At 35.1% G+C, this 27,856-nt stretch overlaps 1 protein-coding gene across 9 annotated transcripts in view; it reads right to left on the minus strand.

Moving 5' to 3' along the window:
* The window catches only part of LOC145295919 (sodium- and chloride-dependent GABA transporter ine-like), a 916,364-nt gene that overhangs the window by 523,297 nt on the left and 365,211 nt on the right, over positions 1-27,856 (minus strand). For all 9 annotated transcript variants that reach the window (XM_080141768.1, XM_080141757.1, XM_080141730.1 and 6 more), the window contains 2 exons: positions 7,968-8,172; positions 2,047-2,181 (listed from right to left, as the gene is read on the minus strand). In XM_080141768.1, the coding sequence (XP_079997894.1) occupies positions 2,047-2,181; positions 7,968-8,166 (334 nt within the window). In that variant the 5' untranslated portion in view covers positions 8,167-8,172. The remainder of the gene's footprint in view (positions 1-2,046; positions 2,182-7,967; positions 8,173-27,856) is intronic.

Below are 27,856 nucleotides of genomic sequence, written 5' to 3' on the forward strand. Positions count from 1 at the left end.
TTTTTTCAATTTCAATATTTGTTCATTCATTTCTTTCCTATCTCTTTCCTGATTTCCTCAAAGAATTTAATTGAATCTAACTGCTTTTCCAATATTTGTCTGTTCATTTCTTTCTTTTCTCTTCCTCGTTTTTCTTCAAAAACTTTTTATTAAATTTAACTGTTTCTCTTCGTTTTGTTTCTGTATTGCCAATTGCTCTTCTCTGAACCTTTTTTCAAGTTCTAATTGTTGACTTTGTTGGAATTTCACCATTTTCAAAATTTGTTTTGCAAACTCGTCCATTTTGACTTTTTTTTTGACGTTATGGAATTACTTAATATGACAAAACAACCCAATTCGTTGATTTACTTTTCCTATAGTACCACCTCTATAGAAAAAACCCTTTATAAAATTCGTACCTTGTTATTTAATGAATATGTCTTTCATATATTTATTTCCTCGTGTGGCAATTTTTCTGAGAAAATACTTCGGCGTTTGCATTCATCCAGAAAGCAGTAGATTTCGTTTGTCATTTTTCAATTTTCGTAACGTGTAGGTACTGGGTTCAATTCCTTGTTGATCCTAAACATCTTTTTCCTCTTTTTTCTTTAAAAAGAAAAGTTACTTATCTGTGAAAGAGAGTTTATAGCATGTATTTAATATTGGTTATTCTTTTTGATCTCTGTGTGAAAAAGAATGTCCTTTTCTTGTTAACACTTTATTTGTCCTGCTTAGCGAAATCGTTTTTTTCTCTTCTTCAACATGCAGTCCCGTCGACCAGTGAAAAGTTTATTTTAATCGGATTAAAATCCGACGTCTTTTTTTTAATTAGTGCAAATACTCGCTTTAGCCAGTGAAATAAAATTTATCATTTACTTTTGCAGGAGTTTTTTTTTTTTTCCTTTTTCAGTGCTAACCATAAGACATATTAGCAAGACATGCTTTTTAGAAGAAAACTTGGTCTCGTTAATTCAGTAATAATAATTCTCCACGCAGTTCGTCTTATGAGTTCTATTTCAGCTCGTAGTTTATCTTTTAGCAGCTTTTTTAACAGAAGATAAGGCTTTTTGACGACGTCTTTGTAAAATCATTTTTCAGCAAGAATTGTTGTCCTTTTCCAAAATTGTTCTTTATCCCATGTTTGTGGATTTTTACGCTCGAATGTTGTTTTTTTTTCCCAACGTAGAGAAGTAGTTTTTTCTGTTCTTCACCGAACTTTTGAAAAATAAATACTTTTGAAGTTTCGAATTTCCCCCGAGTGTAGGAGAAAAATTATATCGTATATCCGCGCATTCTTTTTTCTTGAATCCTTTTGGTCGTCAAATGCTGTCTTCCAATGTCTTTTTTTTTACAGTGAATTCGTTGCCCGAATGTTCATCATTTAGTTGTTGTAAGCAATTATTGCACATTTACTCGGGAAGTTCTTGAATCGTCCTCGTCGTTAGTTGTTTAAGACCCGTGCTGGGGGTCACAAATGAAATAAACCACAAGTAGTGTAAAGCGTATAAAATATAAAATGTATTTATCATAAAGAATACAGGAGACACTAAAGTGCTATGAGAGGAACGTGTTCGTACCATGCGGTTAAACATGGTATGAATATCTCCATTTTGTCTCTGAAACCAGTGGTATTCATAGGACTGGTTGATTCCACTTAGTTCTGAAATAGGGGTGATTTGTACCCCACAACAATTATTCACAATATTGAGGGTGTGAGATTGCTGGAGAATATGAGTTCACATTTTGTTGAAGAGTTAACCTCAAAATAGAACTTCTCTCGTTAATTTCTTCATGAATAAACAAACTTTTGTATGAAATTTAGATGGTCATATGAAGTATTGCTGAGCATGTGATGGAGGACTCCATTATGTGTGGGATAGAACCCCATAACATGTGATGGAGAACTCAATAACACAAAATAACCCAAAATGGTACAAGTTGAGACGTGTTTAATCTCAGATTGAGGTGTAGAAAACGTGTTGCTCATGATAATAAAACACATTTTTCTAAGGTGCACATTTTTATGAAGATATATAAAAAACTAAAGTAAATCAGGCCACAACTTACCTTTAAACAGTGGACACAGTTTTGCGATCGCTCCTAACGGTCCTTGTCGAGTATATTGCCCTATGGCTAATTCCATGTACATTAATGGAACACCACAAATAATTAGCATGAAGAAAAATGGAATAAGAAAGGCACCTGAAAAAAAGCATAATTTTGCATTAGTAAATATTGTAGCTTAATACCATGTTGTTATTATAAGCCTTTAAGTGTTGCACAGGAATGCTGACTCCTATGTCCAAGTTCTGAATCAGGGTTTGTACAGATTTTCCATATCCTTTCAAGGCTTCCAAAGATTTCTAAGGCCTCTTCCAGACAAAATTCAAGTTTTCAAAATAAAATTTGATATCTAAACAATGGTATAATAAACCAAAAAATCTTAATTGCCGATAGAAAAAATGCGGTTTTGTTAATACAATAACTCCGAACTTTCATGGGCGTTTCTGGACAAATAACAGAAAGAATCGGAATCAAGCTGCTTAGCCAATCAAATTCAAGCTAGTAGACAAGAAAACAATTCGATGAATTTTTCAATTCAGTAATTTTATTTTGCCAATTAACATTACAAACATGAAATAGTTAATCACAAGTTAAACTTTATCGATCCTACTACACGTGTGACAACGAACCACATTGAGAGAATGTGAAAGGAAGCCAAACAAAGGAAAAAAATTGAATTTATTGTAGCTAAACGAAAAATCCAATCTGAAGAGTCTGTTATCCAATTTTTTTTTCTTTTTTTTTTTTACATAGGCATCACCACATTATCAAGGCCAAGAGGCCACTTAAGGATAAGGGTTAAAGAGTGTACAGTAGAAGTTGGACAATATAGTAATCATTAGTAATGAAAATTTGGTAAATTTGATAACTTATATGGAACGGCTCATCAAGAACTTATTTACGTTAGACTTGAACACAACCATATTGTAGTCAGCCGGAAAGCAGGAAAACGGAAGACAATTCCACAGGCGTGCAGTTCTAAGAAAGAAGCTTTGTTCATGGAATCTACGTTTAGGTTTAAACACAGATAAAGAGTGGGGGGGATTATTGATAGTGTTTACAGCTAGACGAGTGTTTCTTGTGAAAGTTTGGCGAGGGGGGACCATAGATTGAAGCTCAGTCGAACACTTTCTATGAAAATAACGATACATCAGAGACAAACTCGCAACATCTCTTCTGTGAGATAGAGGTTGCAAGGAAGAGAAAAGGACATCTCCTACGAGGCTACGAAGTCTATTTTGAACTCTATCAAGGCAGGCCAAGTCCTTTCTAGCAGCTCCTGCCCAGATGTGGCAACAGTATTCCATCCTTGGACGTACCTCGCTCTTATATCTTATATAGATAGAGAATAGCATCAGCAGTGAGATATCTACCGGATCGATAGAAAGATCCCACCATTTTTCCAGCTGCCTTGGCAACAGATTTGATGTACGTGTTCCATTTAAGATCAGGAGTAATGGTCAAGCCCAGAAGCTTGTCAAAACTTGAGGCCTCCTCAAGACGAGAGCCATTCATTTCAAATGATGCAAGATGTGGATCAGAATGTTGATGATGTAAAGAGAGAAGCTTGGTTTTAGATGCATTAAAAGTAACCAGCCATTCTTTACCCCATTTTACTACGTGCTCAAGATCAGAGGAGAGAGAATTGGAGAGAACTTGGTCGTTTACTGTCTTAGATGTGCTACCATAAATGGTAGTGTCGTCAGCATAAATGTCTACAAATGATGTAAGGATGTGATTTGGAAGATCATTAATGTAGATCAGGAAAAGAGTTGGGCCCAGGATGGACCCCTGAGGGACACCGGCATTAATACTGTGAGCTTCTGATTTTTGCCCCTCAACTACTACTCTTATGAACCTATCAGAAAGAAATGATTTAATAATTGAGAAGACATTTCCAGCAATACCATAGCTAGAGATCTTATGAAGTAAACCTTTATGCCATACCCTATCAAAGGCCTTAGATATGTCAAGAGCAATTGCCCTAGAAAGGTTGCCTCCGTCGAGAGATTTGCTAATCCAATTTGTTATCCAATTCGCCCAACAGAAGAAGCTAATTGGAACAATGAAAGAATGCCAGGCATGCGAACATCCTTGTCATCTAAAAAAATTAGGAAAAGCTATGCTTGGAGATGTCATAATCCAAAATGTAGGACACGAACTGCGTTGCAGGAGGGGGTGTTTTTCTCCCGGTCCCATCTTTCAATTACACAAATTATAAGATTCATATATCTATGGGCATATGAAATGGCGAAATTTAAAAACATTAGCCGTGAGTGTGGCATCAAGTTGGAACATATAATGTCTGACAGAGAAAACTTTTGCAGATATGTATGTTTTGAGTATTTTTGGCAGAACCCTCGATAGATCGGAGGCTTATGGTATACAGTTAATGTTGATGAATCCCTTGTTAACAGAAGGAAATATAATGTTGGGAGGGGCCTCCAACCGCTCTGGGTCTTTGGCAGATACGCGCACTAAATAGAAATGCTGAAACCCACCTTCCACTAATAAAGAGATACATTTTGCCTGGGACAACAGTCGTATCCGACTTCTGGAGGTCATACAGGAGAAGATGGTTACAAACATGAAATAGTTAATCAAAAGTTAAACTTTGTTGACCCTACTACACATGTGACAATGAACCACATTGAGAGAATGTGGGAGCAAAGCAATGGAACATAATAGAGTGTGAGACTAATAAGGACTTATTAGAAAGCTACCTGGCAGCGTTCGTCGAGACAGAAATTCAACAATCCTTTCGTCTTCATGTTAAACCAGGTAACTGAATATTACCCTCAGCTTCCTTCCACTTTCTCCACTTACTTTTTTCTACTCCTACTGTTATCATTTGCTTTGCTCTTAAAGTAAAAGATAATTTGCTAACCACTTTGCCCTCTATATTTCAAAAAAAAGAAACATACATATGGCTACCAAACATTATTGAATCTGCAAAAATAGAGTAACAAGTCTTTTTTGTTGTTGTTGTTCACGTTAAAAAAATCTCCTCCACACACAAAAAATAAATTTAAAAAAAACACATACAAAAAATTTGTTTCATATTTTGTTGTTTTAATTCTTTTATTTTCAGCATATTCCGGTTCTTTCCATTATTTGCCTGAAAATGCCTGTGGAAGTTAGGATTTATCACGGTAACAAAACTGCATCAAATCATTTATCTCATTATTTCATGAAGTAGTTTTAAAGGTCAGTTATGAAAATAACGTGCAACTAGCGAAATCCAAAACAGTTTGATTTGTAGCTTATATCTGAATTCCAGATTGTGGTAGGGATGAAATTAACTGACTGACACAGATTGCATTTGTTCGTTTTATGTTTAGTGCCAGCCATGTGTGATTTCAAGGCACTTTCACCCATTTTGCTCAAATTTTGAATTTCCATGTGTAACGATAATTGTATATATGTACATAAAAAAAACAGATGAACTTAATTGGATGATGATGATGATGATGATGATGATGATGATGATGATGATCTTCATATAAAATGATGCTGATAATCACATAAAAGGAAGCGAAAGGATCACCCGATTCGAAAAGAAAAATCATGCGATCCAAATGGACCAATAAGATGGGAGGAAAAAAAAAAAAAAAAAAAAAAATATTGGTGCCGAAATTCAACAACCAAAAATCGGAAAACATTGGAAGGCAGCTGCGGGAACATTTCCAAAGATGACGGACGTCAATATATATATGTTGGAAAATATATATATATATACACATATAGGATACGTTGCAACTCCGTTGATGAAATATCAACAATAAAAAAAAGAGAGAAGAGAAAAACAAGAGAAAACGTTAATCGCAAATTAACGTTAAAAGAAAAAAAAAAACAGGGTCCTTTTCGAAGGTGAGTCGGAACTTTTGTTATTGATATAAACTGTTATCCTCGCCGGCTCTCGCCAAAAAAAAAAAAAAAAAAAAAAAATTGAAAGCACAGCACTCATAAAATATATATATATATATATATATATATATATGAAATAAAAATAAAATTAAACATTTTGTTCTCGGCAGCCGTGTTAAAAGCATATCTTATTTTTCTTTAATTATTATTGGATTTTTTCCCCTTTTCCTTGTACATATTTGTGAATTATTCCACGGATTTCAGCCTTTTGGATTATTTTGGACCATCTTCCAATTATGCAATTTCCTTGGATTTTACTTGAGCGAATGGAAAATTAAATTAACTTTCTTGGATTTACATTTTTGGATTTTACCGTCATTGGATACCTTACCTTTCACCTGACTATCCATTCACGTGAAATCACCTTTTTCTTTACCATATTCCCTCTGCTTCCCTTTTTGTTATCAAGTAAGATCTTTGACTTACTTGTAGTTTCATCAAATACTTTTGTATGCAAAATCTGATCCCTCATTTTTCTAATTCCTACCCTCTGATGAGAAGGAAAGTATTACTTTGAAACTCCGCGGATTAAGGACTATCCACTTATTAAGTGTTTCCTTTTCAGATTAAATATGTTTTTAACTCTTTTTCAAAGTGTTTTTAATATGTTTTATTAACTATTTGCTCTTATATATATATATATATATATATATATATATATATATATATATATATTCAGTAATGTGATTGATAATTTAAAATTCAAATTAGAATTAAATTGAAAATCCGTTTCACAAGGAGGAACAACAACAAAGTCAATAGTTTGATGTTAAATTTCAGTCAAAGTCAATAATTGGATACATATAATTGGTACATATAATGATGTGTTTGTTCTTTCCTTCCTTCTTCCATGAGATCCGATCATGTTCGCTCATCTACAAATTCACCCTAAGCCTATAATTATCATTTCAAGTCAAACAGATTCAATAGACATACCTCATTCAAGTAATCTTGCCTGATGGAGGAGGGAGTAACGAAATGATAATTGGCGCAACCTTCCATTAACTCTCTCTTAATTACTTACAGAATACCAAGTAGAAATCTAGGGGGGAGGTCGTCACACATGCATTGTAGATACAAGAGTTACGCCCCTTTACCACGAAACTACCCATCGAGTAGTTTTGTGATAAAAGGACAACTCTTGTATGCAAGAAATGCGTAAAGTAAAAGCAGGTTTTGTGATAAAGGGACGTAATTCTGCAATAATATAATGTAATTTACAATGTATTTTAATGTTATTTTCAGCATTTAAAAAATATTTTAATGGTATTTTTTATTAATACTTACAAAATAATTTAATAATATTTATTTTGATTTTATTTTTAATATTTTGACACAAATTTTCACTGGACATAAATACGATTTTCAAGGCCTTTTGAAGACATTTTCAAGATATTTTCCATATTTTCAAGGATTTTTCAAGGAAATAATAAAAATAAGGCAAAAGTAAAAATTCAAGGACTTTTTAAGTTTGTATGAACCGTCTGAATTCTATATTGACATTTAATTTTTGAGTTTTTATTTTTTAAAATAAAATAAAACATTGTATTGTTTATAGATATCTGACACGAATATTAAAGTAAAAACCCAAAAGACGGTGTATAGTAAAAAATAAGACTGAAACAATTGTATTGTCTGAAAGCTTATTTCTTTTCATTCACCCCTTCTATATATAATCGATATTCTATATATAATCGATATTCTATATATAATCGATATTCTATATATAATCGATATTCTATATATAATACATATTTTAATCTAATCTAATATATAAAAATATCAGTCAAATTTTCGACGTTAAACCTACATAGTATTTAATCTAATAAAATATATTAGTAAAATCTACACATTTTACTTGTTGTATAGAAATAGTTTGGCATATGTGAATTGTACCATTTGTAAATCGATTTATATTCATTTTAAAAATTACTTTTGTCTTAAGCAAAAAATCAAAACATGCAATAAAGTTTTGGTATAATTTGCAAAAATCTTACCTCCACCACTTGAGAAACACAGGTATGGAAATCTCCAGACATTTCCAAGACCAACGGAATAGCCGATACAAGCCAAAATAAATTCCATTTTCTTGCTCCAATGTTGCCTGACTTCCACTAAAGTATTTTCTTTAAAACCGCCAGAATTGATCTCAACTTTATCCGTTGGAGCAGTTATGTCATAACTTGGTGATTCCATTATTTTCTAGGAAAAACAATAAAACCATTAAAACAGTATGAAGAAGATGTGAAAAGATTAGAAGAAAGAAGAGAGAAAACAATACAGTTTTCATATTAAAAATGAGTGTGACCATAGAAACACATATGCAGTAAATGCACATCTTGCGGACCTAAGATATCTCTGTACAGGGGTCTGATATGAGGATACCTTGATTCCATTCAAAAACATGGTGTGCAGTTTTCTTATGCCATCCAGTGTAACATAGTGCCTATGAGCGCGTGGGAAGATGTGGTCAGCGGCAACGAGAGGTGGCTGGTTTGTGAAGAGATTAGCAGCAGTACTAGCCGAAAAAAACGCACATATGCAAATTAGGAAGTGAGTGAGGGTTGGCACGAGAAGAAAAAAGAAAAAAAAGGAGAAAAATTTGCAGCACGTGCTCAAGGCAGAAGCAAAGTAGACCTTGAAGAGAATGCGTGTGTAAATGTGAGGTCGATGCGTGTGGTACAAGAAAAAAAGGAACACATGCCATACTAAAATAGACATTTTAAGTGTTGCCAAAACTAACGGTAATAAATGCTTTTGTTAAAAGGAGAAAAATGTCGACCCCTATTATCATGCAGCCGTTTGTAAACCAGGCAGGAAGAGGTAAGTAATGGTGTAAACTTTCTCTCTTTTGGAAGCGATATGATACTTATGACAGAGGCTAACCATGAAGCTTTGATAAAAAAAGGGCCCTGGCCCCCTATCACCACCATTTCTAGAAACAAAAACATTAGAGGGTTAAAAGCCCAACCATGGTCAGTTGTTTTGCTACCACTATACAAAGATTGTAAAGTGAAGTAACACTTCAAACGCTATCCTTACCGAGAAGATACACAAATGCATATATAAATATATATATATATATACATTATATATATATATATTATATATATATATATATAATGTATATATATATATATAATGTATATATATATATAATGTATATATATATATATATATATATATATATATATATATATATATATATATATATATATATATATATGCAAGGGGCGTGCAATAAGTAATGCCCCTGACCCACTTCCCATAGCAGTAGAGCAACGAATCTTGGCACATTTATTAGTCTTTCTCTACATAGGAACCACCCAGAGTTATGCATTTCTCCCATCGTTTGATGCAGCTCTGGAAACCGTTTTTGTAAAACACCCCAGGTTGGTCCTCTAACAACGACGTGACTTCAGGAATCAAGGCTGCATCATCTGGGAAAGGCTTTCCTTTCACCCACATAAGTAAGAACATGTAAGAACACACAGACTTTAAAAGTATCATTAAAAGTATCATTAAAAGTATCATTAAAAGTATCATTAAAAGTAACAGTAAAAGTATCATTAAAAGTATCAGTAAAAGTATCATTAAAAGTATCATTAAAAGTAACAGTAAAAGTATCATTAAAAGTATCATTAAAAGTATCATTAAAAGTAACAGTAAAAGTATCATTAAAAGTAACAGTAAAAGTATCATTAAAAGTATCATTAAAAGTATCATTAATTAAAAGTAACAGTAAAAGAGAATAGCAGCAGGAACGTTTAATAAAAGTAATAAATAAGAAGTAAATAAATAAAAAGGACACGCCAAAAAGCTTTAATTTTTAACACATATATACATGCGCGTATGTTTGTACTAGAAAGGACTATTACCTCCCCATCCTTATCCTCACCCTCTCCTGACCGACGGCCTGACATTTAACTCAATACAAGAGCCCAAATAGGAAAGGGTTAGCACACACATGGCAGAAAACTCCTTAAAAGATACTAACCAAATGTGAGTTTACGTCTTTTTTTAAAAAATAAAACAAAAAACGAGTTAAATGTAGTAGTGTGGAAGAAATTGTCTAATCAGTTTCAAAAGAAGACGTGGGCGAACAAGTTAGCATTGAGGAGAAAATTATATTCTCTTAAATTAAAAGACGGCGATTCCGTACATGAACACATCAAAACTATGATGGAAATATTTGATGAATTAGCAGTCATTGGCGATTCAATTGATGAGGAGGATAGAGTTGTTCATCTTCTGGCTACTCTTCCAGACTCTTATAATATGTTGGTAACAGCACTTGAAGCAAGCCAGGACGTTCCTAAATGGGTGTTAGTCACTGAACGATTGCTGCATGAGGAAACCAAGATTAAAGAGAGGGAACTAAATGATACCGAATTGAAAGCCATGGCGTCTAAACACCACGTTAACAAAAGGGAGGCCAAAGTTGTATCACTGTGGGAAGAACGGGCATATTAAACGTGACTGTCACTTACTTAATAATAACGGCAATTTCAAGTCGAACCCTCGGAAAAAGAAAGTTTTTTTCACTAAGAAAACACAGGGTGAATCAAGTGACTCTAGTGATTGCGTTGTTGGACTCCTCACACATCATGCGTTATTATCCAAGGATAAAAGGAGCAACTGGATCGTGGACTCCGAAGCAACATGTCACATGTGTCATGATGTTGAGAAATTCATAAATTTCAGAAAATTGGATGTAACAGAGGAAATTACCCTTGGTGACGGATTCTCTGTTGAGGCACTAGGAACAGGAACAATAGAACTGAATGTGAGCGTACCAGATGGGAAATACCAAAAATGCAGGTTATATGATACTTTATATGTTCCTAAATTGTCTTACAATTTATTAAGTGTTTTAGGCACTAAATCTGGAAAACATGTATTTTTGATAACATAGGATGTCAAATACTGGATAACAGGCAAAAAATAGTGGCTACAGGTTCAAACATTGGGGGCATCTTTTATTTAAACTGCAGTGACGTAAATGAAGCAACCCATGCAGCGAACTCCTGCTTAGGTAGTATCACAAAAGAGGAGATTTGGCATAGACGTTTTGACCACCTTGGAGAAAATAGTTTACAAAAACTAGTAAATGACCTGCTCGTAACTGGCATTGACTATGATGTAACCAATGATATAAACTTTTGTGAACCTTGCGTGGAGTGAAAACACCATCGTTGCTCATTTCCAAAATCTGGTGGAAAGCGAGCCACTCATCTCCTAGGAATCGTGCATAGCGATATTTGTGGAAGGATAGAGACAAAATCGCTTGGTGGCATTGAATATTTCATAACATTTATTGATGATAAATGAAGATTTGTTTGGATATACGTGCTCAAGCACAAGAGAGATGCCTTTAAAATGTTCCTGGAATGGAAAGCCATGGTGGAGAAATTAACTGGGCATAATATAAAAACCCTACGCACTGACAATGGTGGAGAATACACTTCAAGAGAATTTGAAGATAATTTGAAAAGGGAGGGTATTCGACATGAATATACTGTTCCCAAAACTCCAGAAAAAAATGGAGTAGCAGAAAGAATGAATCGAAAATTAGTGGAAACAGTGCGAGCAATGTTATCAGATTCAAAGCTGCCTAAGAAATTTTGGGCAGAGGCCTTATCCACGACTTCATATATTCGAAACTAGAGCCCAACAACTGCTGTACAGGGTATGACGCCATATGAAGTATTGAAGGGTCGCAAACTTAATGTGAAACATTTATGCATTTTTGGATGTAATGCTTTTGTCCACGTACCAAAGGATGACAGATTTAAAATGGATTCCAAAGCAAAGAAATGCATATTTCTTGGCTATGGTATTGGTGTAAAGGGGTACTCTATGACTATGATACCAGAAAATCTAGAGTATTCCATAGTAGAGATGTCATATTACTTGAAACAGGTTCAATAGCTGAACAGGAGGAAAAGGAAGTAGCAAACTCATCTCCAGTAGAAATTGAATATCAAGACAGCTATGATGATGATGATGACAACTTGCAGGAGGTGGAAGGACCTAGTGAAAACACACAGGAAACAGTACCTCAAAGATCATCAAGAATAAATAAAACTCCAGATATATATGGTGAATGGGTTTACATAGCTCATAGTTTAAATGACCCATTGACGATGAGAGAATCACTTTCCAGTCCTGAGAAAAATGAATGAAAGCAATGGAAAGTGAAATTTCCTCCTTACATACTAATAAAGTATGGGATCTTACGGAATTGCCCAGTGGATGAAAAGCTATTGGTAGCAAGTGGGTATTTAAACAGAAGTATGATGCTGATGGAAACATGGAGCATTATAAAGCTCGACTGGTAGCTCAAGGTTTTCTACAGAAACAAGGAATTGATTATGACGAGACCAATAGCAAAAAATAGCCAGTCGTCAGATTCGAATCTGTGCGAACTGTTATTGCATTATAGCAGCACAGCATGACCTGAAGCTACATCAATTGGACATAACCACTGCATTTCTAAATGGTCAACTTAAGGACGAAATCTACATGAAGCAACCTGAGGATTTTAAAGTTGAAGGAAAAGAACATCTTTTCTGTGAACTGAAGCGAATATATGCATATGGCTTGAAGCAATCTCCAAAATGTTGGAATGAAACATTGGATTTTCAGTTGAAAAAGATGAACTTCAAGCAGTTGGTAGATGATCCCTGTATTTACATACAATCTTCAGGGGGAGAAATCTTTATCGTTTCTGTTTATGTTGATGATATAATTGTGGCAAGCAAATCCTCAACTTGTATTCCAGATTTTGTGGAAACTATATGGAAAATTTTCAAAATCAAGGACATGGGAAAACTGCATCATTTTTTGGGTGTTAAGGTTGTTTACCCTGAATCAGGGAAAATATGGATTGATCAGCATATACAGCAGAAGTCATGAAAAAAATTCCAGATGAAAAATTCAAAACCTGCATCAACTCCAATTAATGCTGGGGCAAAATTAATGAAGACAACTGAAATAAGTAAGCTGGTCAACAAAGAATTATATCAATCAACAGTTGGAAGTCTGCTGTATCTGTCAACAAGGACATGACCTGATATTGCCTATGTTGTCGGAAATGTTGCAAAATTCTGCTCTCAGCCTACAATGGAGCATTGAAAGTCTGTAAAGCATATCTTTCATTACTTAAATGGTACACGAGGATACGGTTTATTGTATGACAAGGAGAAAGCTACCAATCTCCAGGGGTACTCAGATGCAGACTGGGCTGGTGATTTAGATGATCGCAGATCAACATCTGGTTATTTGTTTAAATTAAGTGGAGCTGCTGTCAGCTGGAGAAGTAAAAGGCAAACTTGTGTTGTCAACAGCTGAAGCTGAATACATGGCATTAGCAAGTACGGCACAAGAAGCTGTTGGGATGCAGCGCCTTCAAGGTGCTTTATTAAGAACTTCAGTTACACCAACACTTATCTACGAGGATAATCAGACAACAATATATATGACAAAGAATCCACAGCATCATGGAAGGGCCAAACATGTTGACATTAAATTCCACTATATTCGAGAGCAGGTGGAAAAGAACACAGTTAAACTGGAGTACTGTCAGAGTAAAGACATGGTAGCAGACAAAACGACTTGTGAGCACACAGTTTGTGAAGCTCATGGAACTGTTAGGTCTTAAAGAACTGGAAATAAAGACTGTCAGCAATAGAGGAGGAGTGTTAAAAATATCAATGCCCTAAAAAAGTTATCTGCTCTTGTTCCAAGAAAATTATGTAGGGATTATCTCCCTTTCTACTTTCTTTTTTTTTTCTTCCAATGTAAATAAAAGAGAACATCTCGTTCAGATTTTACTCTAAGCTAACAATCCATGGTTCTGGTTATTTTTTACTATGGAGTATAAAGATTGAAGCAAGCGAGGTATGTACAAGTGTCTAACCGTTTGATTATTTCTCTTCATTTAACCTGACATTTAACTCAATACAAGAGCCCAAATAGGGAAGGGTTAGCACACGCATGGCAGAAAACTCCTTTAAAGAAACCAACGAAATGTGAGTTTACGTCTTTTTTAAAAAACAAAACAAAAAAAAGAGTTAAATTTTACTTCGAATTTATTTCAGGAAGCAGTTTTTGTTGCGATATAATCCTCTAAAAATGAATGCAAAAAATATCCAGAGGGGCGAGTGGCGAAATTCGTTACTTGACTGGAGAAAGAGGAACTCATGTTTATTCTTTGTTGGCAAAGACGGGCAGAATTTTTGCGTATGTGTGTATGTGTATACATATGTACATATATACATGCGCGTATGTTTGTGCTAGAAAGGACTGTTACACCCCCCCCCATCCTTATCCTCTCCTGACCGACGACCTGACATTTAACTCAATATAAGAGCCCAAATAGGAAAGGGTTAGCACACACGTGGCAGAAAACCCCTTCAAAGAAACCAATGAAATGTGAGTTTACGTCTTTTTTAAAAAACAAAACAAAAAAAAAGAATTAAATATTACTTCGAATTTATTTCAGGAAGCAGTCTTTGTTACGATATAAATGTACAATTCTGTTTGTCAATTTAAATTTTATGAAAATCCTCAAAAAATAGCCAGACTGGCGACAAGCGAATTATCTAGTTAAATGTTACACCGAATTTATAACAGAAACCAGTCCTTTTATCGATATTAACGTAGAAATTTGCCCCGTCTTTGAACGAGGGAATTAAATACTACCACAGCGGCGGGGAAAAATGCCTTCCTTCTCTTTTCCTATCCAACATTTCTAGCAGCTACTCAGTATGGTGTAACGTAGACCTATCTTCAAACGCCTTCATTCAGGGCATTATTTCCGACTTTTACTAAGTAAAATACTTAATTGGATTTTTTTTTTATTTGATTTTTTTATTTTTGTTTATTTATCAATTTAAAAAATAAAATTTTTTGTTGTTCATGTCCCATACGTATGTGTGATAGTGCACAATACCGTTTGTATACATGGGAGCTATACGCTATCCCTTTGTCAGAACCACAGGTAAAACAATTCTGGGCTCGGTGTTGCCACAAACACCAAAACATGAAAAATGTCAATTACAAATAATCCAAAACCATGGGACCCAGAAGAAAGATCTGGGTGTCATGATTGGCAGGTGCTCCTTCGGTAGCCAGCATGGGGGACCCGGTTGTCATCCAGCGATGTTGGCCAACTTTCTAATTTCAGAAACTCAAATAACATAGACGCTGAACAAATAAGTATAAACTCTAATTTCAGGGAACAAAATGATACCGAACAAACACAGCATAGCCATGATAATCATCAAAATGAAAAAAAAAACGAAGAAATGGATAACAAAAGAGAATAGACTCGTAATGGAATACTACTATAGAAGTCATCCTAAATATAGATATGGAGGTTATTGGAAATGAATAAAAGAACTATGGGACCTATCCAGTAACTACCATGTGACAGAACAAAGAATTGCGGAACAAGCAAGACTGGTACTTAAGAAAGGTTGGCTCTCTAAACTAGCAGAAATTCAGTGAAAAATAAATGATGAAACTGAACAAGAAGCATCGACCAATGGAACCGCACATAGAGATACCCTACAAGTTGAAGCCTCACAAGTAAAAACACCAAAGGCCGAGGACCAACAAAGAACGAAGTCTATAAACGTGGAAACCGAGAACAATGACACAGAACTAACAGAGAATGAAGCAAATGAAATAAATAAAATAATACAGCTGATGAACGAGGAAAAAACAAAGCTCCCATCGTTAAGGAACCAAGAGCAGAAGAAATTAAAAACAGAAACAGACAAGGTTAACAAGCTCCTCCCACACATCCCAACAAATACAATCACAGACTTAAACAAGCAGGCGCCAAAATGGTAAGTATGAATCTCAAATCAGAAAAACAACCGGGAACAAGCGGACCGACAAAACCTGGATGGGAAATAAGACTAGAAACTCAAATACACAAACATAAAAAAGAAACCAAAATGATCAACAGGAAGAAAGCAATGTGGAGAAAATGGAATATTGGAAATGTAACTGGCAGGGAGAGGCTAAACAAGAAACATGAAGAACTGGACCAAAAAATAAAAGCAACAGAAGCGAGATTGAGACGATATAGATATAAATCTGAACAATGCAAACAAAACAGAACATTTGAAATTAACGAAAGCAAATTCTACTAAAATGTGAACAGAGGAAAAACAAAAACAGAACAACCAAATCCGACAGAAACAAAACTTTACTGGAGTAAAATGCGACGCGATCACAATAGAAATGCCGAATGGCTGAAAGATATGAAAGAAGAGTTACAACAAATCGAAGAAGGAACAGTGAATGAAATCAGCAAGGAAACCCTAAAGAAAACCATAGGAAAAATGGCAAACTGGAGAGCACCAGGACACAACGGGATACATGCATACTGGTTCAAAAAATTCACAACCTTACACAAAAGGCTAGCCCAAAACCTGAGAAGATGTATACAAGAAGCAAGCATGCCAGACTGGATGACAAAAGGTAGAACCATACTGCTAAAGAATGACACAGAAAAAGGAACCGCCCCTAGCAACTATAGGCCAATCATGTGCTTACCCACTATGTGGAAGATACTGACAGCACAACTGAGGGAACAAATCTACCACTCTCTGAATAACCATAGACTCATCCCCAAGGATCAGAAAGGATGTCAAACAGGAAAAAGAGGAACACATTATCTGCTATATATAGATCAAAAGTCTTAAAGGAGGTAAAAAGAAGGAGAAAGAATTTAGCCATGGCATGGATCGACTACAAAAAAGCGTACAACAGGATCCCCCAAGCATGGATAATAGAATGCCTAAAAATGTATAAAATAGCAAGCGAGATCACCAACGTAATAGAAAATGCAATGAAAACATTGACAGCTGATGGACAACACATAACAGAAATTAACATACAAAGAGGCATCTTCCAAGGAGACTCACTATCACATTACTGTTCATCATAGCCATGATGCCCCTGAATAGTATACTGAGAAAGTGCCAAGCTGGATACAAGTTCTCCAATACAGAGGAAAAAATGAATCACCTGATGTACATGGACGATCTGAAACTTTTTGCAAGGACCGAAAAGGAGCTAGAGACACTAATTAACACTACCAGGATCTTCAGCCAAGATATCCAAATGGAATTTGGAATGGAAAAGTGTGCACTACTATTTATAAGAAAGGGAAAACTGGAAATGACAGAAGGCATGGAACTACCGAACCAAACAGAAATGAGGGCACTAGGAGAACAAGACGACTATAAATACTTGGGAATTCTAGAAGTGGACACCATCAGAGCAACAGAAATGAAAGAGAAAATTGGAAAGGAATACCTCAGGAGAACAAGAAAACTTCTGAAAACGAAATTATATGGCAGAAACCTAATAAAAGGTATAAATATATGGGCAGTATATATCTATAAACGGTTGTAAGATATTCTGGACCGTCTATAGGGTGGACAAAAGAAGAACTGAGACAACTCGACCAGAAAACCAGGAAATTCATGACCATGCATAATGCACTACACCCAAAGGACGATATTGACAGACTCTACGTGAAAAGGAAAGAAGGCGGGAGAGGATTGATCTGTATAGAAGACTGTGTGAAGGACACAAAAAAAGAACTAGAAAAATACATAATACAAAACACTGAAAGGATAATAATGGCAGCGAGCGACACTGAAAAAAACAACAAAACAGAAAACAGAGAGACAAATGACAAAACAAGAAAAGAGAAATGGGAAAAGAAACAACTGCACAGAAGATTCATAAGAATGACAAAAGATGAGAATAACGAAAACACCTGGACATGGCTGTGAAAACGACGTATAAACCGAGAAACTGAATCTCTAATAACGGCAGCACAAGATAACGCGATAAGAACCAACCATATCAAAGCAAGGATCAATAAAACACAAGAAAACAGCAAATGCAGACGATAAACCATATAGTAAGTGAATGCAGCAAACTGGCCCAAAAGGAATACAAATACAGACATGACCAAGTGGGGAGGGCGGTGCACTGGGAATTGTGCAAACGACTGCATTTTGAGCATACAGACAAATGATACAAGCATAAACCCGCAACAGTACTCGAAAACGAGAACCATAGCCATGATGCCCTTGAACAGTATGGGACATGGACATACAGACGGACAAACCCATCCAAGCAAGAAGACCAGATGTCGTAATAATAAACAAGGATGAAAAATCCTGTCAAATCGTAGACTTTGCTGTCCCAGCTGACCACAGGGTGAGTATGAAAGAAAAGGAGAAACGAAGCAAATACACAGAGCTAGCCAGAGAGTTAAAAGGGATTTGGATGATGAAGAAAATCAAAATAGTACCGATAATAGTAGGAGCACTAGGAACAATTCCGAAAAACTTTGAAAAAAGAATGTTAGAAAATGGAATCAGAGGAATAGCTGCAAAAATACGACTAACGATAATGAAAACGGCTGAAATATTAAGGAAAACCCTTGAATGTGAAGAATAATACAAGAAGACAATATAACAAAGAAGCGTTACAGGGAATGAAGAACACTGAAGCTGCAAGTTCTACACCCCCATCATGTAACTCCCCCCCCATTGTCTCATCACCGTTCCTCCCAATAGAAAAGTTATACCAAAGAGCCGAGAAGGGTGAAGAAGGATTAAAAAACCGAGGAGAGAGCGCTGGCCAGACCTCGGTTGGACAAACGCGAAGAGAACTGGGACCTTGGGGAGGCTTAGCGCCATTCAAATTCCAGTATAAACCAATGGTCACTGCCAGCGAGAAATCAATGGTAAGAGGCTGTTGCGATGACGCAAATTTACTTGCAAATGCTATCGAAGGAGGCGGAGAGAGCTGGACGTCTGGGGAGACTTGCTGTCATTCACCGTCCAGCGAACACCACAGATTTCCAATCAGATCGTTTGTTGACTTGTGTGAAAGCTCCATGTGAGCCAATAATAATAACTAAAAGGTGAATAAAATTAAGGGTTACAGATAAAGGCAAGTTCCAAAAAAGACACATGAAATATATTTAAGGGATTGAGGGTAAAATGAACAAAAAAAAAGGAAGAAGAAACGATAAAAAAAATTTTTTTTTTTTAAATTTTGGTTTCGTTAAATGGGGGCAGAGTTGGATACCTAGGGTGTATGCAATACGAGAATGAGGTATAAGGGATTAGAATAGTGTATATGCACACATACATATACACACCCACATATATATATATATATATATATATATATATATATATATATATATATGTAAAAGTGAACGTGTCTGTGTGTCTGTGTACATTTCCCTACGCAATAACTCTGTCGATTTTTAGTCTACAGACTCGAAATTTGATATGCAGGGTACTGAGATTTGGAAAAATCAATGTGATTGACTTTCGGCCAGAAATTTGGCGGTTAAGGGGTCAAAGTTCAACGATTTGACCTTTGAGAACTCTACCAAACTCCGATAATTTTAGGTCTAAACACTTGAAATTTTAGATATAGGTTCCTTGGACATGGATCTAACTTAATAACTTGATTTGAGCCCAAAACAATAAATTTTAAGGGGTCAAAGTTTAAAAAATTGACCATTTTTTTTGTTTTTGATTTTAGACTCGAAATTTGATATACAGGGTACTGAGATTTGGGAAAATCGATGTGATCTATTTTCGACCAGAAATTTGGCTATTAAGGGGTCAAAGTTCAACGACTTGACCTTTGACATGGATCTAACTTAATAACTTGATTTGAGCCCAAAACAATAAATGTTAAGGGGTCATAATATGGGTCAAAGCTAAAAAAGTTGGTAGCTTCTTTTTTTTTTTTTTTTTGCTCAGCATACACCTCCAAACACCCGGGCAACGCCGGGCCGAAATGCTAGTATATATATATAAGTAAACGTGTCTATCTTTTGTTTTATTTTACTTCAGTCGAAGTTCTCAAAAATCAAGAGGCCCACAACCTATGGCTAACACTTGAAGTCTATATGAGATACAAAGATATTCAAATGTTCCACTTACGTTCTTTATTTCTCAAACACTGAGTTAATAAAGAAGTTGAGAACATAATTTTCCTCTCCTCAATTAACCATTTTCATATATTGTATTATATCTTTTATTTTGGTCTCTTGGTCTTACTGAATTCCAGGACAAGAATTTATCTAGTTTGGTGGAGTATCTAGTTTTCGTGCTGTTACTTGAGGTAACATCACTTGGAGAAGGTGCACCATTCCTCGTAAAATCTAATGTGGGCTAGCCATAGCAAGGAGGTCTTATTTGGGCAGCGAATACTATGTGGTTTTGAATATTTGGTCAGGGTTTACTTCTATGGAAAAAGTATCCTCATGCTAGACTGTTCTGACAAACCCCTGTACAGAGAGACCTTAGACACTCGAGGACAGTGTCTAGTAGGCATTCAAGTTCTCTCCAGTAGGCATTCAAGTTCTCTTCCATCTGTTTCTGTGTGTGTGTCTGTGTACATTTCCCTACGCAATAACTCTGTCAATTTTAAATCTACAGACTCGAAATTTAATATACAAGGTACTGAGATTTGGGAAAATATATTTGATCAGTTTCGGCCAGAAATTTGGCTTTTACGGAATCAATGTTCAACGATTTGACCTTTGAGAACTCTACAGAACTCCTCCGACAATTTTAGGTCTAAACACTTGAAATTTTAGATATAGGTTCCTTGGACATAGATCTAACTTAATAACTTGATTCGAGCCCAAAACATCTAATTTTAAGGTGTCATAATAGGGGTCAAAGTTAAAAAAATTAACTTTTTTTTTTTGCTCAGTATACACATCCAAACACCCGGGCAACGCCGGGCACCCATGCTAGTATATATATATATATATATATATATATATATATATATATATATATAAGACACTGATAGAATTCAGATGAAAAATCCTGATAGATATTACTTAAAGTAATACTTTCAAGGTAATTCTAGCCAAAAAGGAAATGCTCAATATTTAAGAATAGAGCAATATATAAGTTTCGTGGTTAAATTTTAAATTCTGAAAAAAAAAAAACAACATATAGAGACATATATTTGAATTAAGAATTTATTGTTTGACGAAAGGAGTATATAGAAGGGGTTATTTTAATTTCCTTAATCCATGGATTTTCAATAATGGCTCATATCATCAGAGAAAATGAAATGCGGTTAGCAAAATGTTCAGCTATGAATGGACGCTATTTTGCTTTTCAGCACAATTATTGAAAATGATTTTTTGAGTGATTGTGGATAATTATATGGAAAAAATTATACGAAAAGAGAAGTTGATACAACCTGGGTAATCCATTATCGGAAGGAGTCCAATGTCTTTCGGGGTTATAAATCCAGGTGGGCAGAGAATAGGCCCAGGGGAGAAAGTAATATTCCCATATAGCAAAAGCGTATTGCTCAATAAGGAGCTATATCGGGGGGACTGAAAGTCAGAAGTCTTTATCGTAAAGTAAATTTCAGTAAATTTAAATATTAAATATAAATATTTCTGGATTGAATTGTTTTACTTTCATAAGTTTATATGTGCTGGTTTTTTATTATTAAATGTTTAAATTAGTACGATTTGTAGGGAGAGAGTTGGAAGCGGGGGTGGGGCATGTTTTTAAGTTAGGGAAAGAGGGAATTTCATTAGGCTTTGGCCTTAAATTGGTGAGGACATATTTTTGGTGTAACTGGTTAATAGTTGCTAGTTTGGTTGCAGTTTTATAGGTGGAGTTAAGTGTAAGATTTAGCGAGATGAGATTTGGTTAGGGATAATTGTCTGAAAAGCTATGAGTAAAGTAGTTGTAGCATTAGTAAGATCTTGCCGGGGGCAGGTGGTTCAAGGTGGGTTTTTTTTTTTTTATTAATGTTATATAATCCTTATATATTCAGAGAGTGTGCTAATAGTTTATATCAAAAAGTTAAAGTTTTTGTGGTGATCACAGCGGATAACCAAGTCTTAGTGGCGATTACAGAGGAAAAAAAAAAAGATTTAAAATTTGGGGTGTTAGCCATTAGCTAGGGGAGAGGAGCAGCGAGGGAGGGTGTTATGCTGTTTTCATGGTTAGTGTTAGAAGTGTTAAATATTAGTTGCTGTCTGTTGTTATATTTTCAACGAGGATATTTGTTTGTGCCTGCAACTGCAGATTATCTCTATTTTTGAGTTGAGAATGTTTAATTTATTAGGTACCGTTATAATCTTGGTCGCCTCTGCATTACATAGTAAGCAGTATTTAGAGCCTGGGCTGTAAGATTTGGATTTTCTTAATATCTTCCATTTTAATGAGAAGTTTATTTTGTTTTGTTTCAAATTTCTTACTAGGTTAGATAGGGTAGTTTTTGTTTTAGGGGTCTCTCTAGAGAATGATTGTAGATGGTTTGCAATTCTGGCCTTTATCGGGAAGGAAGATAATCCTATGTAGGTATGTATTTTGGGGTTTGTGTGTGGTGCATTTAAAGATTCTTCATTTATCTGGGGGTAAATTGAGTTTCTATGTTCCGGCTCAGTATCGCCTATTCCTATCGGTTGTGTGATCAGTTGTTCAGTTAGCGTGCTATTATTTGTTGGATTATTTGGATCCTTACTGGAATAACTAGTTCTATGTGCTTGGGCTATCTGGTTATTTGCTGTCGTGTTAGATGGAAGTTCGGTTACTGTACAAGAATATATGACGTCTGAGTTACAGTCATTCTCCAGTGGGCAGATATTTAGGTCATTACAGTTGCAATTTGGGTGAGCTAGACTTGGGTTGTCGTTAACTATTTTCTGTGCCAATTCTATTTTCTTATTATTAGTGCTTATAATGGTTTGTTCTATATTAGGCATAGTTGAGAAGGATAATTTAATAGAGTTTTTATTTAGGATAGAGCTGTATTTGTGAGGAATCTTGAATTAATTTTCTACTATTTTAAAGAATTCTTTTGGGATATTAGTTTGGACGTTATTATTGTATGGGGGGGTTGAACCAAATATTGTTCTTTCTTCTGATTCGTTTTTTAGGGGTTTGAGCTCTTTTTGTATGTGTTTTACATTGTTTGGATTATCTTGCAAATGATTCTTATGATTCGATCTTGCCTTATTATTTTGCTTAGATTTGCGTTTAGTCATGCTGTGGGTAACTATGCCTAAGGTGCTGGAGTGTTTCTTACCATTATTCACATCATACTTAATTGTGTCTTTGTATCCTGAGTTTGCTAGTGCGTTGTTATAAAAGGTGGAGTTTTCATTGAATATGTTATGGTTTGCCGAGAGATTTGAGATTCTTTTAGACACTGATATAGGGATTGCCTTAATGACGGATCTGGGGTGATTGGAGAATCTGTGGACATAGTGAAGTGATAAATTTGATTTATGCTACACGTAATATGATCCTTCCTTTAAGTTACGTCTAAGAAATTTGAGGTATTTCTTTCTTTTTCTATCATTATACTAAGGCCATAGCTGCTAAAGAATTCTCTTAGTTTAATTATGGTGTTGTTATACATCCTGGGTTTAGCTCCAGTTACTAATAGGGCGTCGTCCCTGTACAGGCCTCCTTGCAGATCGCTATTGTTGAAACTGTGTTTAAGTTCATCTAATAGGAAGATTCCGACCAAATTTGTCACTTGGGCAGAGTCTGACAACCCATCACTATATCGAAGTGATCAGGAGTGTCTTTTCTGGTCCACAATTTATTATCAAATTGTATTAAATCTTTCTTCCTAGTAGAATTAGTCTAATTTCTAAATCGGAGAGGTCTGAGTTATTTTTTGCAAGGATGAGTGCCTTGTTTAATAGGATAGGAAAGATAGATTGGTAATAGTTGTCAATGTCAAATGTTATGAAGTTTAACCTTGATTTGTCTTCTAGGTTTAGGAGCCAATTTATAACATTGTCTGAAGATTGCCAGGGAGAGAAACTTATTTTCTTTTTTATATTTGGCATTATTCTATCTAGTATGTTTTTACTTATTTTTCCTAGATCTGATTTTGAAGGGCAAATGAGCCTAATAGATGGGTTGCTAATGAAGTTTGGCTTATGGTCCTTTAAAGAGGATCTTGGAGTAGCTGGGGGTGAAGATTTCTGTGTGGTTGTTTAGGTTCATGCTAGTAAGAAGATTCTTAGCTTGGTAATTGATAGTTTGTACAGAGTTTTGCGGTACTTCTTTATACAATTTTCTTAGCTTCTATATATCAGGCCTTCATAAGCTCGGTAGTTCAATTTGTAATAGTTTTTAGCTTTATCCGTGGGTACAAAGAGTTCTGTCCCGTTTTTAATCTTATGTGCAAAGCCGTTTATTTTATTAACTGTCGGGTTGGGATGTTTTTTGGGTTTCTTAAATATTATTTTTTTGATTAGATTAATTAGGGCGTTTTCAAATTCTTCTAAGTGCTCGTTAGCTTTAGGGAATTGGGTTGATTTTAATCCGTAATATTTGGCTGCCATTCACTCCTTCTCCCTCTGCCGGGATTTACTATTTAGTGGCAGAGGGGGATTTGTTAAGTTACTGTGGGGCGGGGAGTTGTGTTGTGGGGTGCCCAAGTGAGCTTGTTTTAAACTCATGTTGAGGTCATGGTGGTATGCTTTCCATCTAACATGAATCATGAATTTATTGATAGCTGCTATTAATTTAGAGATGTAGGATTTTTGGGAGGGGGTTGGGATATTTTTAGATGAGAGGGGGATGTATTCCTTACTAAACATATCTGGATAAGTCAAGTAAAGTAATTGTCTGTATTTTTGAGATGAGATGTTTTCATTGATTGAGATTGTCAGACTGACTTCCTCATCTTGGTTGTTATCGTCACAACGTTTCGGCTGTTTTGCCCTCAGTAAAGCTTAACCAGGAGGGAGCTTATTGTAGCTTAGTGCGTTAGAGGAAAAGAGTGCCCCTCCATAGATAATAGGCACCAAATCTGTTTTGTCAAGTTCGACACCTCCAAAGAATTTGCTACCCTATTTCTCTACCTTTGCCTTATAACAAAGAAAACATAGAAATATTGCCACATATTACCTAGCATATATTATACTCTGAATCCAGTATCATAGCCTTAAAACTACCCACCCTTTCACCTTAAATCATCACCATAATATCCCTCTCAAAATTATACCCTAATTCATAGTGCCGTTGTCGTTTCGATTGCATCTGTAAAAAAAATGCCCCTCCATAGATAATAGGCACCTTACATGCCATTAAAATAGAACTATCACCCATCCACGCTATACCCCCAACTTTAACACTAAAACATGTACTACATACATTTAAGACTATGATAAAGACTCTATACACCTTTCTGCATTGCACTATATATAATATGCTCCTCCTTTATTTAGAATTCGACCCCCCCATATCATGTATAATTTTATTTGATCTATTTCGTTCCTAATGAATCCAATGCTAGACGCCGCATCCCCACTATGTTACCTAGCATCTTCTCTACTCTTCTGATGAGAAGCATTAGGCTTCGAAATGCCTGGGCATAAAGAGTTCCTTCTATTCCCCAACTAATTGTCTGTATTCCCTCATTGAATAAATCAATCAATCTATATCCACCAATATATAGTTCTGTGACTTCATTTCCCACTCCTATTGTTTTCATATATATATATATATATACACACATTAAATAAGAGAAAGAAAATTAAAACTGCAAGTTGAACTTTACAATAAAGATTTATTGTTCAACTGAATACTCCAAAACACAATTTACAAAGTCCTTATTCCGCAGAGTTTCAAAGAATGCTATTCTTGTTATTCTTCTCATAAAGAAGTCAGCAAATTATAATTGTAGTAATGCTAGAATTTGCTAGTTAAGGCATTAAGTGCAACCGCAATTTCTAACTACAATAAATTGCGGTTTCACTTAATGCCTTAACTAGCAAATTGTTTGCTCGAAGACTAAAAATTAAAATAAACTAATAGCTATTACGTTACGCATGCATATTTGTAATGCCGTCGTCACCTGGCAAATACTATTTTTTTTTTAATTTTCACATTTTTACACTAATTTCCCCGGCTAAAACCCAAATATAATGTTTTGCATGAGTTTAAATACCCTATATATAAAGTTTCATGTCTGCAGAACAAAAATTGACAGAGGAATTTGGTGGGCAAAATTTTTTAAACAAATATATATATAAAAATACATAAATATATGTGGAAAGGGGTTTGCGTTCACTATAAGTTGTTTATGCAGATATTATGCAAGTATAAATCATGTAGAATATCTGCATGAATATAATTACATGTAATAGTTAACTAAAGATGATCATTCCATAAGAAAACCAAAAAAACTTAATCAATTAAAATAAATGTTTAAAAGAATATGCAAATTAGCTAGATCTTTTACTGATGATGCAATTCCACAACTCATATATAACAAAGTTGTATTTTTTCAGGGTAAAAAGTAAAAAAGGCTTGCCTTTTTTGCTTTCTTGAGTTTTGAGACAAGATCAAAGTGTAATATCTGATCTGTACAAGCTTTCGGTAGGGTTAACCATAATTTCCTGGCATCTGTTCTGATGTTCACCGTTTCCAACCAGGCTTCCACAAATAGGTCTCCATACTGTACCGTGCACCGACGGCAGTGGTACAGGTAAACGAAAAGTGTTCAAAGTTCTTCCCTATCTCTCAGTCCGTGCATCAGGGCTGTCCGCTGTCTCCCCTAATCTATGTCCTTGCGTTGGAGCCGCTACTTCGCATACTGAGGTGGGAGGAGGTAAGTCTAGTCCTGCGCGGTATTGCTCAGTGGATCAAGAGCCAGAGTTTCCACATTCGCCAATGACATCACCGTCTATGTAACGAGCTTCTGAGACATCAAGGCAGTAACAGTGGCACTCACACGGTACAAAAAGACTATGGCGCCCAAAATCAACCACAATAAGTCAACCAGTCTGTGGTTGGGAGCCTGAAATCTTAACGCATGAATTTGGAAATAGTAGTTTTTTTTTTCTCTTTATATAGTTTTCCTTACATATTTTTCTCTTATTATATTAGGCACCTCCAAAATTCACCACAGAATTAACCTCCCTATATGTAACACGATATAACTTTATTATGAATTAATATTATCAATATAACTTTTGTACCATTTAAAAGAAGAAGGGCAAAATAAACTAGTAATAATTAAAAAAAAAAAAAATTCAGTGTACGAAAATAATGAAATATGCAAGACGAAAATCGTGTTTACATAATTGACATTTTAAAATAACGTCCCCATGTAGTAATCATTGTGGACGTGAAAACATACCCGTGTTTAATAAATTTAGCAAAAATCAACTAATAGTCAGATTTCATCACCCAACCACACACACACACACACACACACACACACACGTGAATCGTGAATATATCAAATTTATTTTTAATTTATAATAACTATCTATATAATTATACATTTCTGTGAACCTTGCTTGCTTCTATCTTGTGTTCAACGATCGGGCGATTACATCTTTTAAAAAACAGAATGCCAAGTGAAAAAAACCCAAAAATTATATATATATATATATATATATATATATATATATATATATATATATATATATATATATATAAAAAAAAAGTGTAAGCCATGTTTAGTTTCAGAACAGTTTCCGATGGTTCGTTGTTCTAAACAAGTCTTGAGAGGTGACTGGTTTGCAGTAGACAGAACAGTTTCCGATGGTTCCTTGTTACACAAGTCCTGAGAGGTGACTGGTTTGCAGTAGACAGTTCCACAGAGCAAAATATTCTTACTGTGTTGAGACGGAAAAAACATGCGAAATTGTTACAGAAAAGGTTTAATATTTATGGAGCAATTCTTGTTTCTGATTGGTTGGTGGCAGAATGTGAATTAATTCGATTCGTCAGTTCCTAACAGCATCATTTATAAATAGAATCGCCCGATCGTGTGGGATCATACCCCATTATGAATAAAA

Source organism: Euprymna scolopes, chromosome 2 (genome assembly GCF_053919585.1).
Source record: "Euprymna scolopes isolate OS-2025 chromosome 2, ASM5391958v1, whole genome shotgun sequence".
Taxonomy (NCBI): domain Eukaryota; kingdom Metazoa; phylum Mollusca; class Cephalopoda; order Sepiida; family Sepiolidae; genus Euprymna; species Euprymna scolopes.